Source organism: Nomascus leucogenys, chromosome 9 (genome assembly GCF_006542625.1).
Source record: "Nomascus leucogenys isolate Asia chromosome 9, Asia_NLE_v1, whole genome shotgun sequence".
Taxonomy (NCBI): domain Eukaryota; kingdom Metazoa; phylum Chordata; class Mammalia; order Primates; family Hylobatidae; genus Nomascus; species Nomascus leucogenys.
The window spans coordinates 77,028,079-77,044,269 of NC_044389.1; the positions used below are offsets into that span (position 1 = coordinate 77,028,079).

At 36.7% G+C, this 16,191-nt stretch overlaps 1 protein-coding gene across 9 annotated transcripts in view; it reads left to right on the forward strand.

The window, feature by feature from the left end:
* PDLIM5 (PDZ and LIM domain 5) overlaps window positions 1-16,191 on the forward strand; it is a 218,023-nt gene that overhangs the window by 59,978 nt on the left and 141,854 nt on the right. For 7 of the 9 annotated variants that reach the window (XM_030819136.1, XM_003257525.3, XM_004089022.3 and 4 more), the window contains exon 3: window positions 12,905-13,056. The exons of the other annotated variants lie outside the window; for them this stretch is intronic. In XM_030819136.1, coding sequence (XP_030674996.1) covers window positions 12,905-13,056 — 152 coding nt within the window. The remainder of the gene's footprint in view (window positions 1-12,904; window positions 13,057-16,191) is intronic. 9 annotated transcript variants of the gene reach the window in all.

Genomic DNA, 16,191 nt, shown 5'->3' on the forward strand with positions numbered 1-16,191 from the left:
ATGGTGAAACCCCATCTCTACTAAAAAAATACAAAAATTAACTGGGTGTGGTAGTACAAATAAAATAAGGAAATAAAAATAATATATGTGTAGCAACTGGAGAAGAATACAAATTTGTTGCCCACATGAAAAATGAGTATTAGTGTTAATAACTGTTTAGACTAATGAAAAATTGTAAAGTCTATGTAAATATTTATCACCTCTTAGAATTGAAAAGAACCCTAGAAACATTTGATCTAACCATCTTGTATAGCTAAGCGGAATGAGGCCAGGGATATAATTGGCTTGCCCAAAGTCACAAGATTTGTTAGTGGTAATAGTGCTAGAATTGCCCTCAGGTTTCCTTTATACTACTAAGGGTTACAAGGGCATGGGCTGTCAGGCACTTTCATACATAGTTTGTGGAATTATAAATGGCCACAAATATTCTGGCTAGCACCCTAGTATCATAGAACAGAAATTTTAGTGTGCATACCTTTTTATTTTTTTAAATTTTTTTTAATTTTTAATTTTTGTGGGTACATAGTAGGTGTATATATTTATCGGGTACCTGAGATGTTTTCATACAGGCATGCAATGCATAATAATCACATCATGGAGAATCAGGTCTCCATCCCCTGAAGCATTTATCCTTTGTGTTACAAACAATCAACACTCTTATTTTAAAATGCACAATTAAGTTATTATTGACTATCGTCACCCTGTCGTACTATCAAGTAGTAAGTCTCATACATTCCTTTTAAATATTTTTTACCCATCAGACATGCCCCCCAACACACACACACACACACACACACACCCCTCCACTACATTTCCCAGCCTCTGGTAACCATGCTTCTACTCTCTGTGTCAATGAATTCAATTATTTTGGCTTTTTTGGTCCTGCAGATAAGTGAAAATATGTTTGTCTTTCTGTGCCTGGCTTTTTATACATAACATAATGATCTCCACTTCATTCATGTGGTTGCAAATGACAGGATCTCATTCCTTTTTATGGCTGAATAGTACTCCAATGTGTATATGTATCACATTTTCTTTGTCCATTCATCTGTTGATGAACACTTAGGTTGCCTCCCAATCTTGGCTGTTGTGAACACTGCTGCAACGAACATGAAAGTGTAGATATCTCTTCAATATACTGATTTCCTTTCTTTTGAGTATATACCCAGCAGTGGGATTGCTGGATCATATAATGGCTCTATTTTTTTTTTTTTTTTTTTTTTGAGATGGAGTCTTCTTGTGTCACCCAGGCTGGAGTGCAGTGGTGCGATCTTGGCTCACTGCAACGTCAACCTCCCGTGTTCAAGTGATTCTCCTGCCTCAGCCTCCTGAGTAGCTGGGACTACTGGCATGCCCCACCACACCCGGCTAATTTTTGTAATTTTAATAGAGACAGGGTTTCATCATGTTGGCCCGGATAGTCTCAGTCTCCTGACCTCATGATCCGCCCGCCTCAGCCTCCCAAAGTTCTGGGATTACAGGCGTGAGCCACTGTGCCTGGCCAGTAGCTGTATTTTTAATGTTGAGGAGCCTTCAAACTGTTCTCCATAGTGTTGTACTAATTTACATTCCCACCAACAGTGTACAAGCCTTCCCTTTTCTCCAAATCCTTGCCAGCATTTGTTATTGCCTGTATTTTGGATGAAAGCAGTCTTAATTGGGATGAGATGATATCTCATAGTTTTGATTTGCATTTCTCTGATGATCAGTGTTGAGCACCTTTTCATATGCCTGCTTGCCGTTTGTATGTCTTTTGAGAAATGTCTATTCAAATCTTTTGCCAATTTTTTTATTGGATGATTAGATTTTTTTTTCATAGAGTTGTTTGTCAGATGGGTAGTTTGCAATTTTTTTCTCCTATTCTGCGTTTTGTCTCTTTACTTTGTTGATGGTATCCTTTGTTGTGTAGAAGCTTTTAAAGTTGACGTGTCCCATTTGTCCATTTTTTTGCTTTGGTTGCCTATGCTAGTAGGGTATTGCCGAAGAAATTTTTGCCCAGACCAATGTCCTGGAGAGTTTCTCCAGTGTTTTCTTGTAATAGTTTCATAGTTTGAGGTGTTTGAGTTAAGTCTTTAATCCATTTTGGTTTGATTTTTGTATGTGATGAGAGATAGACATCTAATTTCGTTCTTCTGCATATGGATGTTCAGTTTTCCCAGCACCATTTATTAAAGAGACTGTGTTTTTCCCAGTGTATGGTCTTGGCACTTCTGTTGAAAATGAGTTTATTGCAGGTATGTGGATTTGTTTCTGGGTTCTCTTATTCTGTTCATTGGTTTATATTTCTGTTTTTATCAGTACCATGCTGTTTTGGTTACTATAACCCTGTAGTGTAATTTGAAATAAGGTAATGTGATTCCTCCAGTTTTGTTCTTTGTGCTAAGGATAGCTTTGGCTATTCTGGGTCTTTTATGGTTCCATGTAAATTTTAGGATTGCTTTTTCTGTTTCTGTGAAGAATGTCATTGGTATTTTGATAGAGATTCCATTGAATTTATAGATTGCTTTGGGCAGTATGGACATTTTAACAATATTGATTCTTTCAATCTATGAACATGGAATATCTTTCCATTTGTTCCTGTCCTCTTCCATTTCTTTCATCAGCATTTTATAGGTTTCATTGTAGAGATCTTCTTTGGATAAGTTAATTCTGAGGTACTTAATTTAATTTGCGGCTATTGTAAATGGGATTACTTTTTTGAATTGTTCATTTTTGGCATATAGAAATGCTACTGATTTTTGTATGTTGGTTTTGTATCCTGCAACTTTACTGAATTTGTTTATTAGTTCTAAATGGTTTTTTTTGTGTGTGTGTGTGGATTCTTCAGGTTTTTCCAAATATAAGATCATATCATCTGCAAATAAGGATAATTTGACTTCTTCCACTCCAGTTTGGAACTTTATATCTTTTTTGTTTGTTTGTTTGATTGTTCTAGCTAGGACTTCCAGTACTGTGTTGAGTAAGAGTGATGAAAATGGCCATTCTTGTCATGTTCCAGATTTTAGAGGAAAGGTTTTCAGTTTTTCCCCATTCAGTATGATACTAGCTGTGGGTCTGTCATATATGGCTTTTATTATGTTGTGGTATGTTCCTTCTACTCCCAGTTTTTTGAGGGTTTATATCATGTAGGGATGTTGAATTTTATCAAATGCTTTTTCAGCATCAGTTGAAATGATCATATGGTTTTTGTCCTTCATCTTGTTGATATGATGCATCACACTGATTAATTTACATTTGTTTAACCATCCTTGCACCCCAGGGATAAATCCCACTTGGTCATGATGAATGATCTTTCTAATGTATTGTTGAATTTGGTTTGCCAGTATTTTCTTTTTTTTTTTTTCAAGGCGGAGTCTCTCTTGGTCGCCAAGGCTGGAGTGCAGTGGCGCAATCTCGGCTCACTGCAAGCTCTACCTCCTGGGTTCATGCCATTCTCCTGCCTCTGCCTCCCAAGTAGCTGGGACTACAGGTGTCCACCATCATGCCCTGCTAATTTTTTATATTTTTAGTAGAGGCGGGGTTTCACCGTGTTAGCCAGGGTGGTCTGAATCTCCTGACATTGTGATCTGCCCACCTCGGCCTCCCAAAGTGCTGGGATTACAGGCATGAGCCACTGTGCCTGGCCTCGGTTTGCTAGTATTTTCTGGAGGATTTTTGCATCAATGTTCGTCAGAGATATTGGCCTGAAGTTTTCTTTTTTTGATATGTCTTTGTCTGGTTTTGGAATCAGGGTAATACTGGCCTCATATAATGAATTTGAAAATATTCCCTTGTTTTTTACTTTTCAGAACAGTTTAAGTAGGATTGTATTAGTTCTTCAAATGTTTGGTAGACTTCAGCAATGAAGCCATTGGGTCCAAGGCTTTTCTTTACTGGGAGACTTTCTGTTACGGCTTTGGTCTCATTACTTACTATTGGTCTGTTCAGGTTTTGGATTTCTTCCTGGTTCAGTCTTGGTAAGTTATATGTGTCTAGAAATTTGTCCCTTCTTCTAGATTTTCCAATTTATTGGCATACAGTTACTCATAGTAGCCACTAATGATCGTTTGGATTTCTGCAGTATCAGTAGTAATGTCTCCTTTTTAATTTCTGATTTTATTTTTAAATGTGCATACTTTTTAAGAAAGAATTTCTAAAGAAAAAGATGCATATGCCAAAATAGAAGTATAATATTATTCATCACTTTATGTGTAAGAACAAAAAATTAGGAAGTAACTTAAAAGACTAAATAGTAGCCTATTGATTAAATACCTTTGATTTACAGTGTGGTAGTTCATCAGATGTTTATTGTGTTTTGTGTTTATGTCTGTGTACAATAGACCTTAATAGAAATATAAGATACAGTTAGTTTGAGGAGCATTGTATTATGGAGAGTTGTGTACACATGTGAAAAGTGAAATAGTATAAAACAGTAGATGAGAGAAAGAGCCTTGCCTCTTCTTTAATATCTTTTCTTAGAATTGAAGGTAATGCCTTATGGGAACAGGCCCTTATTAAATGTTAATGATTAACATTTTAAAGATTATTAAGGTTTTTAAAAAGCAAATCCATATTTTAATAAGCTATACTTACCTTAGCATGTGAAATCATGATTTTGCACCATTTGGAATAAGCATTCTGTTTTAAAAGTTCTTAAATTTTCTTGAGCTTTTTGTTTTGAAACATCTTTAGCTTGTGGGTTTTGAAAGGCCTGTGATTTTTCCTCCTATCGTAGAAGTATGCTGGCCTGGTGGTTACCAACCACACTTAGAGAAACTCTGTTCTCACACTTCATTAAATCGTAAGTTCTTAAAATTTTTTTGGTTATAGACGCCTTTGAGGATTTGTGAAAAGTCGTCCCACTCAATGGAAAATACATGCATGCTTGCACAGAATTTGCATACAATTTCAGAAGATTTGTCTCATCATTGAGGGAGGGTTGAAATGTATGATTATCATTGTTAATCCATTCCCAGGTATACTAGATTAGACTAATTTGCTTTTAGTCTTTATAATTATTTGTGACATTTCCTATCATTTCTGTCACTATTCCAGAGTAGACTACATAGAAACACTGATTTCTCTGTAATTAACAAATTTGTTTGATTTTCAGGTGTTTATGGATGTGTTCTTTTTACAGACTATCATACTTTCACATTTCTAGTAGGATATTCACACATTAACACTTTGGATTTAGACATATATGGATTAGCTATAAGTCAAAAGTGTTAATGAGGCATCTCAATTGTAAATCACAGTTGGTGAAGACATGTTTCTATTTGTTAGGCCTTTGGTAGAGTAGAGTAAGATGTTGTTTTACTAAATAAGGGCTCCTCATAGGAAATAAACTTAGACTGCTAGAACAGACCGTGCCGTATCAGCAAAAGCCCTGTGTTTGAACTAGATAGCTCCATGGCTACATAAGGAAAGAGACGTAATTGCCCTCTTCTGTTTGGTTTTATAAGGGATGATGACACGTACTTTGAGGTATTCTCCTCATTGCTACCATATAAGGTGTATTCTCTAACTTTTGAGTAAAATTGGCATAACCAAAATAAGGCCCACTGTTAAAGTAAGTACTGCTCATATGAGTCAGGATTACACGTTTGCTCACAGAGAGACATCAGTGATTGCTTGTTTTATTTCCCTACCATTCTAACCTACAAAAAGGCTTATCATTTTATTTCACAGAAAAAGGTAGTAAATCCAAAGCAGTCTCTCTCTCTCTCTCTCTCTTTTAATTGCTATGAGGTCTCACTTGTTACTTGTTACCCAGGCTGGAGTGTGGTAGTGCAATCATGGCTCACTGCAGCTTCGATCTCCTGGGCTCAGGTCATCCTCCTGCCTCAGCCTCCTGAGTAGCTGGGACCACAGGTGCACACACCATGCCCATCTAAATTTTTTAAATTTTGTAGAGATAGGGTCTCACTATGCAGCCCAGGCTGGTCTCAAACTCCTGGGCTCGAGCGAGCCTCCCACCTCAGTCTCCCAAAGTGCTAGTATTACAAGCATGAACCACTGTGCCCACCCCAGCCTTAAATTTTAAGAGGGATGTTCACATTAGACACGTAAACCAGAGATTGACATTTTAAATGTAGTTGAATAGCATTTGTAGACTGGTCAAAGTGCCAACATTATATAACAACAAGTAGTGCAGGACAGAACAATGTTAAATGCTGAAATGTGATATTATAAAGTAGATTAATAAGCACTAGGATGATAATAAACCAATTAGGATTTGAAAAAAGCTTTAATGCATATATGGGGGGGGGAAATCAGCACATCACACATTTTCTTTACTTCTGCTCACTTTACTAGTCCCTCAGTTGCTCGTAAAAACTTCACCGGGATTTTATTTATTTGTGTTGTTGAGTGGGTTGAGTAGTACCTATTGTTGGCAGGAAAGCAAGTTCTGTGAAAGTTCTCTGTCACAGATGTAATGCTCACACATTCTTATGTAGGTGTTTTGCAAGGGGATGGTGACGCAAAAAGTCACATAGTCACGTTTATGGTATCCTGGGAAATATGTGGGAGAGAGATAACTAGAAACTGTCAACTATAGTCTCATATGTCCAGATTCAAATTTTTTATTTGACAGCAGGTACTGGAAAATACATTTTAAAACAAAATTCAAGATTGCTCATTAGATTTTAAGAAAAATAACACTTTCTCAGTGCTTTTTCTGCCTCAAGAAAGTCTTGTTTGTCAGATTGATATAATTTTATTAGCATAATTCTTCAAATTTTGGTAATAGCACTGTTAGAAAAACAGCAGCTTCCATTTTCCCATGGTTTGGTTCCCAGGGTTTTTGGACCTGGGAAATTTCTGTTAGTGTTTCTTTCTGTAGCTCTCATGTTTATATGTTCCTTTTTTACATTTACTATGTCTGATGGCATTCCTGCCATACCCATGGTGTTAGGGTCATGTGTTTCCAAGCATTCCATATTTGTTGAAAATATGCAGAAGATTGAAACTTGCCCTTTGGTAGTGGCTCTTTATGTAGGTACACGTCTCCTACTTGTTGCGTATAGTACATTATAGGATAATCACCAAAGTAAATTTCTTTTGAATCAGCATAAATTGTTCTATTTAGTAAACATCTGACTATTAAAATGGTGTTACCTGTCTACATTATAAATCATTTCTATTGCTGATGCCTATTTTCTTAGTTTGGCAACTGCTGGCTTATTTCCAAGGAAAAGCAAATAGAGGTTTTTGTTTACATTTTGAGTATTTCCTGCAATTTAGAAGGATAAATTTCATATATAGAGAATTCTAAGACATTGGAGTCACTGGTTAAACATTGTGCCTTTTTATGGAAAAGCTTAGGGCATGTAGGAGTTATATTGAATGATCATATTAAAGAGAAATCTTAGATGGTTAGACTTATTTAAAATGATATCTGCCATAATGGGTTATAATTTTTAAAAATGAAAGCTCTATTGGTTTGTTTGTGATAGAAGTGCTCTCAAGAGGTAATAGCTAAGGGGAAGGGTTAGTGTAGCAGGTATTTCCAACTCCTTATAAATCCTAAATAACATGCTTGTTTGTGGATAAGTTTTCCATTTAGTGCACTTTTGAGTTCCTTGTCTAAGTGTTCTGCTGTCTTGAGATATTAATATTTTATTTTCAGTGTAATTTTATAAAGACACAATACTACTTTTTCTCTTATTGTTACGATGATTAGGAACAAATGCTGGAACATTGTATGTGGAGGCTAAGCATTTTGGGTAATTTTAGTTATAAATTTTATTTGAGAACAATAAATTAATGACAGGTTTAACGCCACACAAGTGTTACTGTGAGAAAATTTACTTGAAATTACAGTTACTGATTGTGTTCATGTATATTATTTTAAATGCAAATCAAAACATAGAATCTTCTCTCTTCTATAATTAATCGTTATTTTGATGTTCTGTTTAAATATTATTTTGTGCATGTGTACTTGGATGTATATCACACCTAGAGATAAAGCCTGGATCTCACTTTCCAACACCTGGGACATCTTTGTTTCCTCATGGTCTTGGTTCCCTCCTCTACCTTCTATACCAGTACTCTTCTTTGTTTCCCTGTTCTCTCTTTTTCTTTTATTCCTGTCCTTCTCTGGCCTCCAGCTCAAGACTTCTTCACCAACATCACTTTATTGCTTCTTATCCTTTGGCCTTTTGGTACAGTGGCAACACCTAACTGTCCTGAGAAGTGACAAGAGGCCACCATTCTTTAGGAATCGATTTTGGGAAACTCAGAATTGGATAGTAGTAAGCAGGGAAGGAGGATGCAGTGAATTAGGTTCCGAATGTGTGGCATATTCATCTCTGTTGCTGAGTGAGGGGAAAGTTAGGCTTAGAGAAGCAGAAGGAAGTTTAAGGAAGGAAGTGAAAAGCCAGAAGGAGGTCTGACCGGTCAGTTTGAAACGCTGTCTTCTCTGCCCGGTATGACCTTGAAGTAGGCTTCCCGCCTATGTGAATTTGTGACATTGTGTAAGAATGAACAATAATATTGAGCATTTCCGGTGCATTTTGTGGTACGTGCTGTCCTGGTGTTTTATTTAACCTGCCCAGCAGCTCTGTGAGGCAGGTGGAATTATAGTCCTCATTTTCGAAGAGCAGAAGCTGGGACTTAGAGAGGTCAAGTAAATTCAGGTCACACAACTAGCAAATGGCAGAACATGAATATGAACTCATATTTGCCTGACTTCAAAGCCTGTGCTCAGTATTGTGGTCTTATTGTTGTATGGACATAGACAAGTTATTTAATCACGTTGAAGCTCTGTTTTCCCATCTGTAAAACAGACAACTACCTTACAAAACAGAGGAATGATGAAGCATCCTCCAAAGTCCCTGATTTACTGTTCATGCTTGGTAGATTATAGTACTAATTACTTTTTCTGGGTTGTTTCTTTCTTAGGACAGTAAAACACTATGTGAGAGGAGCTACCTTCCTAAAATGACTGAAAAAAAATTTACCTTTGGGTCTTTCCTAGTAAAGTAAGATGGGCAAGCTCAAGGCTCTGATTCCATATTCTTTTACATTCTCTACCAAACTCCCGCAGTCTTTCCTATCTGCTTGCTGAAGACTGGACTTCGTTTTCAAGAGAAGACTTCTTGTAATCCATGATTACAGATAAAAGGGTTAAAATGCAGCTGTTCCTAGGGATGAGTTTTAATCTAAGTACAGATAACTGATATTAGATCCTTTGGTACTGAAGTTAATGGGGAGGCTTGGTAAAAATAACACTGTCTTCAGGAGCATACCGTTTTCTGGTTTTCCTTCATTTCAGTATCAGTGAACAGACCTGAACTCAGAGGCAGTTCCAACATGTACAGCCATGTGTGCTTGCAACTGAAGTGAGACCACAAAGTAATGTTTTTGAAGAAGCACTCAGCTACAATTAAAGTCTGTGGAAAATTGGATAGCAGTACTGAAAAATGCATTTAAAGATCAAAAAGGAAGCATTTGTTTGTGATTAGTTTGATTTATACTGAGCTTGACCCAGGTGCCTCCCACAACTGCTTCCTTCCTACACTGTGCATTTATGAAATACATACACACTATGGCTGCGGTGTACAAGATGTACTGATGACAGAAAGTCACTACTGCTTTAAACAAATGCAAGCTATTCAGATTTGAAAAACAGTGAAACAAACAAACCAAAAAAAGAGCTATGCAAATAATGAATGACTTTGTAGTCTTTCCTTGGCTGCTTAGATTCATAATGCTACATCCTACCCAATTAAGAGAAAAGTAACATTTATCTTTCTAATGAGTGAACAGATTGAGGAAGTGGTTCTGGAGATAAATGAAGCTCATAGGAGTATTTAGTTAAGGGCTCCTTTTTACAAGTCCTTAATTTGTTTTTCTGTGTATTGGGCATTTCCCACTATGTATAGCATTAGTTCAAACTGATCATGCCCTTAAGTTTACATCATATGAGTAGGAAGCCTGGGTAAAGAATAATGAAAATGGTTAGAGATTCCAAAAAGACATCAGTGTCGGAAACTCAAGATGATTAATATTACCAGGCTGAAAAACTGTAAACCAAAAGGAGTTTGTATGGCATTTTAAATATATGAAAGATTGTTCAGATGTTGATGGGCATTTGTTTCCATTTGTGCTAATTGGTTGAGAAAGAATTAAGATTCAGTACAGTTAAGTTCTTCCTAATACTTGTTATACAAAGTTGCCAAGGGAAGTTGTGAAAGTTTTAGAAAACCTACGATATTCAAGGCTCTCGGAGAAGAGCAAATTATAAAACATGATCCCTGACCTTATGGAGCTTGTTTTGAAGCTGGAAACAGATTGGTGACAAATTATAGATGGCTTGTATTTTCTTTACATTGTAGGAAGCAGAAGACATTTGCAATTTTTCTACTTTCATTTTATAAATAGGGAGTTGATATGATTAGAACTTTCCAGTGCGAGAGGTAATGGGGCCACCATTCGGGAATGTTAAGATGGAAGAAAAGGAGACAAATATGGAGAATGTGAAGGTAGGAAAGGTCTGTAGAAAACTCTAGTGGAAGGCAAGTAGGCTATAGGCAAGAGCAAGGTGAAAGATGATCAAGACTTGGCCTATCATAGGAGAGGAATGGAAGGATGGACAGATCACATTTACATTGTTACATTTAGTAATTTTCCTAGATGTGGTACTTAAGGAAGAGGCAGAATCCATGTGGCTATAGGATTCCTGTGCTCCATGATCTGAAAATAAGAGTGACAGAATAAAAGCAGTCCTAGAAAGAAAGGTAATTCTAAGAAATTGATTTTGAACATTTTGAGAAGATAGACTCTCAAGAGATCTAGTATGTAAAGGGAGCAGAATAAGAAAAGTATCTGGTTATGACATTGTCTTTGATTCTATTATTTTCTTTCTACATTGTTCATTACCTTTCTATTACTACTGAACTAGGAGTATTTAAGTTGCTTCTGTTGGGTACACTTAGAACAAATGCCCATGGATTTCAGTGTTTCTGTTTTCAGACTACTTTATGTGAGGATGGTGAGGTAATTCAACTGCATGCTATTTCTAGTTAATTTTTTGTTTAATGCCTGCCCTTCTTTGCTAAAATAAAATCTAGGATGACTTATGTTTACTTTCTCTCATTACAAAGATTTCAAATTTTAATTCATTTGCTGACTTTAGTAGGGAATAGATGTCCCTTTGTCTCACAGAAGTCTTCCAGATTTGACTTTTATTTTAGGATTAAACCTGTAACTTTGTATAGGTAGCAGCTCACAGATAAACTTTTAAAACTGGCAGGGACTTTAGAAGGCCTCTGAGATCGTCTGGTGCAGGCTCTACATTTCTCAGATCAGTAATCTGAGGTCAAGGGAATAATAATACAATAATAGCTAACATTTATTCAACTATATTATCTATGTGTAATCGTTATGATAACCTGATAGCATAAGGATAGCATACGTGGAACGACCTTCCCAAAGTCCCAGAGAAAGTGGTGTATAGCTCACTCGCTTTCAGAACTGTTTTCTTTAAATGTTTTCTAAAATCATTAGGTTTTTTAAAACTGTGATAAAATATACATAACATAAAAGTTAACCATGTTTATCATTTTATTTTTTATTTTTTGGAGGGATGGAGTCTTGCTCTGTTGCCCAAGCTGGAGTGCAGTCGCACGATCTCAGCCCACTGCAACCTCTGCCTCCCAGGTTCAAGCAATTCTCCTGTCTCAGCCTCCCGAGTAGCTGGGATTGCAGACATGCACCACCACGCCCAGCTGATTTTTGTATTTTTGGTAGAGATGGGGTTTCACCATGTTGGCCAGGCTGGTCTCAAACTCCTCACTTCAAGTGATCTGCCTGCCTTGGCCTCCCAAAGTAGTTTATCATTTTAAAATGTATAATTCAGTTGCATTCACTGAATATAGTCACGGTGTTGTGCAACCTTCTGACTTACCTATTTCTAGGACTTTTTCATCATCACAAACAGAAACTCTGTATAAGATTTTAGTTTCAAGTACTAGAGGACTACTGGTTATTTACTGGCTTTTTCGGGCCTAGTCTCTCCCATCTTCCAGCAACTCAGTATTCAGTGTGATCTACTTATACTTATTGAATGCTGAGCTGTTATTTGAATTTGAATAGTTGCTTTAATTTGTACTTGTTTCATATTTCTAGGTATCTATGAAAAGTTCACTGTCACTTAGCATAATATATCTGCTGCTTTTGGGGCAATGAAATATATACACACGAAATTTGAAGGAGATCAGACTAAATAATGTAAACACATAGAAGATTTTATTGAGCAGGGGAAGAAAGACTAAGGATTAAGGACTGTGACATGCACAAAAAAGTTGGGTTGTCTCAGATACAAAGAGTTTCCCTTCTGCAAATGCCTAGAGCAGGAAGCACACCCAGTATAAAAGATATTTGGGCTTGGAATCTGAAAGAATTCAGTCCCCAAACCCTGGATATAAACTGGACTCAACAGGAAGGATTGTTTAGCAGATCTTCCCTTTCTATTCCTCTTTGTGCTCAAACAAAAATACAGCTGTTAAAAGAGTTTTAAAAAATTATTTCTAAAAGAGTATAAAAACCCCATTCAGATTGCATTCTTTTTATTCTGCTAAAATGTGATGTTTCCTTGGCTGCTTCTCTTCCTGATTCATAAAAAATCACACAACTACTGTTGCACAATAAAGAAATGGAGAAATGATCAGGGACTCTTTCTCAGAAAAGTCAGTTTGTTTTTTTTTATAGAGCAAATAAGAATTTAAGAAAATAAACATTTAAATCATTTGAATTTTATCTTTACATGCTAAAATTCTGTACATGTTAAACAAGATAGTTTTGTGTTACTTCAATAGTATATTAATATACTTTTGGTATAAGCAAAAGTATAATTTTTATCAGCATTTATTATTCTTTTTCAAAGAGTGACACTCCTAATGAAATATATTTATTACAGCTAAAAGATGGCGGCAAGGCAGCCCAGGCAAATGTAAGAATAGGCGATGTGGTTCTCAGCATTGATGGAATAAGTGCACAAGGAATGACTCATCTTGAAGCCCAGAATAAGATTAAGGGTTGTACAGGCTCTTTGAATATGACTCTGCAAAGGTAAGTTGCTTTTTGTTTGTCCCTGAAAGAGAAAACAACATTGAGGAATGTGTTTTTGTGTGTCTGACTCACGGTGTTAACTAAGACTCAGTTTCTGCTACCATCGTTTCAGGTAAATAAAAAATATAATGGCTCTTAAATTGGATAATTGAGCAGCATGAGAATTGCTGAAAGCTATGAGTTATTTCCCTATCAAAAGGCATGCATTCCCATACTAATAAAAATTGTGTGGGCCTGTAATCCCAGCACTTTGGGAGCCCAAGGCGGGAGGATTGGTTGAGCTAAGGAGTTTGAGACCAGCCTGGCCAACATAATGAGTCCTCATCTCTACAAAACATAAAAAAATTAGCCAGGCGTGGTGGCATGTGCCTGTAGTCCCAGCTATCCAGGAGGCTGAGGCAGGAGGATTGCTTGAGCCCAGGAGGTTGAGGTTGCATTAAACTGATCGCGCCACTGCACTCCAGCCTGGGTGACAGAACGAGACCCTGTCTCAAAAAAAAAAAAAAAATTGTGTATACAGCTTCAGAGAATTCAGGAATTCTTGAAATTTCTCAATGGAGTGCAGGCTAAGAATTCTTTCTGTTAGGTAAAATTCTGAGCAGTATATTAAAGGGTATTCTTTTAGGATATTATGTGGCTTCGTTTGTCCTTTTCTCTTTTTTTTTCTGAGTAGAAAAATAAATTTTAATAGAGTCATTTGAAGGCTGGACTTTTTGAACTTATTGCTTTCTAAAGTGACTCTGGCCTGAAATTATAAAATAATTAATCATCACATTGTTTATAATATATCAGGTATTTTGAGCATCCCATCATTTGAAACCTGCACCAAAATCATCCGGAGTGCTTGTTAAAAATACTGATGTCTGTACTGAATCCGAATTTCTGGAAGGAAAGACCAGGAATTATAGTTGTTGAAGTTCTCTGTGGTTATTATGACTTATAAAGTTTGATCACTGTAGTATCCTGGGCTGAAGGCAAGGGAGGAGAAAGAGGGAATGGAGAGTGATAGAAGGGTAGCTGTGAACCTTCAGCTTTATAATGAAGGTAGCTTGATCATATACGAGGTAGTTATGGAGAGTTTTAAGCAAATCTTGTTTTTGATGATTACAAAAAGTGTTCTGAATTCTATCAAATTTGGAAAAAACCACTTTTTCTCCCTCCCCAATCTCTTCCATAATTATATTGCATATAATTATCTTAGTCTTCCATAAATTATCATGCATATTATGAATCTTTAAGAGGGAAATAGGCTGGGCGCTGTGGCTCACGCCTGTAATGCCAGTACTTTGGGAGGGGAGGCAGGTGGATCACCTGAGGTCAGGAGTTTGAGACCAGCCTGGCCAACATGGTGAAACCCAGTCTCTACTATAAATACAAAAATTTGATGGGTGTGGTGGTGCATGCCTGTAATCCCAGCTACTTGGGGGCTGAGGCAAGAGAATCACTTGAACTCTAGAGGTGGAGGTTGCAGTGAGCCAAGATCTTGCCACTGCACTCCAGCCTGGGCAACGGAGCAACACTCTGTCGCCCCACCCCCCCAAAAAAAAATTAAAAAAAAAAAAAGTGGGGGGAATAAAACCTGGTACGTTCCCAACATATTTGGCTATGGAACCTTTTTCTTGGAGCCTCTCCTAGGAGTCGTGTTTTGTGAAAAACACTTAGGCAGTGCTTCTCTGCTTTTTGCTACTGCTGGTCCTAGGTGATTGCTAGTGAAAGGATTTCTACAGGATAAATTATATTTACCTGTCTGAGTATCAATTTGGTATAAAAAGTGAATAGGAAATTGTTTTTACAAACTTTGACTTAGACATACAGATCTATTTTGAGGTATTATGACTTTCTAAGCAGTTTCCTCTTTAGGGTCTTTTTAAAAAACTTAGAGAAATTCTTTTCAGTGTGACTGCTGAATCAATGTTTATATGTATTTTAAATTTTGATAGGCTATTAGCTATACATTTTAATGCATAGGAAAGTCGTCAATAAGAAAAGTAATTGGTTATAAAAAATGTGTTTCATTAGTATTCTTCTGTTCTCCATATTGAGACATGTAACATGAAAGTTGTTACTAATCAAATGAAAGTAAAGTCATTTTTAATTTACCAAGTATGAATTTTGAAGGGAAATCAAGAGGTCAAGAAGCTTAACTTGTTTGAGATATCAAGAAAGCAAAACAAATAGAGATGATGACAGGCTGTTTTACACATTCTAACACTGAAAGTTTATTTAAGAGTATGAGCTCTTTCATGGGTTGCGTACAATTTCTTTCATACCAGCCTGCTTGTTTTCACATTGTGCTGCTTATTTTATGACCCAGGAACCAGTATCTTATTTTCTATTGAAAACACTTCTGAGCCCCATAAGAATAGATAAAAACCAGATGTTGCCCTGTTTGGATGCCTTTCCAATTTATGTAATCTGCTACTGATTCTAATAAAGATTCTTTAAGGCTGCTTAAATACAGAATCTGACAAACCAACTTACAAAATCGACTTGTTATAAACATTTGAGTATACTACTTAATCATATCTTCATATTTCTAAATAATAGACATTCAAGGACCCAAACTATTGGGGAGTATTTTAGAGTCCCATTGTTATTCATTGGCGTTCTCTTCAAGTTTTTGAACAGTTCTTGTGTTAGGTAATGTCAGCCTGTTTTGATAGAGTGTGTGGTTAACAAAATTCATAGTATAACACTGACAGTGCTACTGAAGAAATACTTTCGCCTTTTAAGGAAAAAAATACAACTTCGAAGAGTTATCTTTGATTCTTTTCTATACCAGGACCATTCTCTCCTTAAGTTTTCTCTCTTATATCAAAGTAAGTATGTTTTCGGAGTTTGAACAGCATTCTTTTTTTTTTTTTTTTTTTTTTTTTGAGACTGAATCTCGCTCTGTTGCCCAGGCTGGAGTGCAGTGGCACCATCTCGGCTCACTGTAACCTCCACTTCCCAGGTTCAAGGGATTCTCCTACCTCAGCCTCCCGAGTAGCTGGGATTACAGGCGCATGTCACCATGCCTGGCTGATTTTTTTGTGTTTTCAGTAGAGATGGGGTTTCGTCATGTTGTCCAGGCTGGTCTTGAGCTCCTGACCTCAAGTGATCCACCTGCCTCCGCCTCCCAAAGTGCTGGAATTA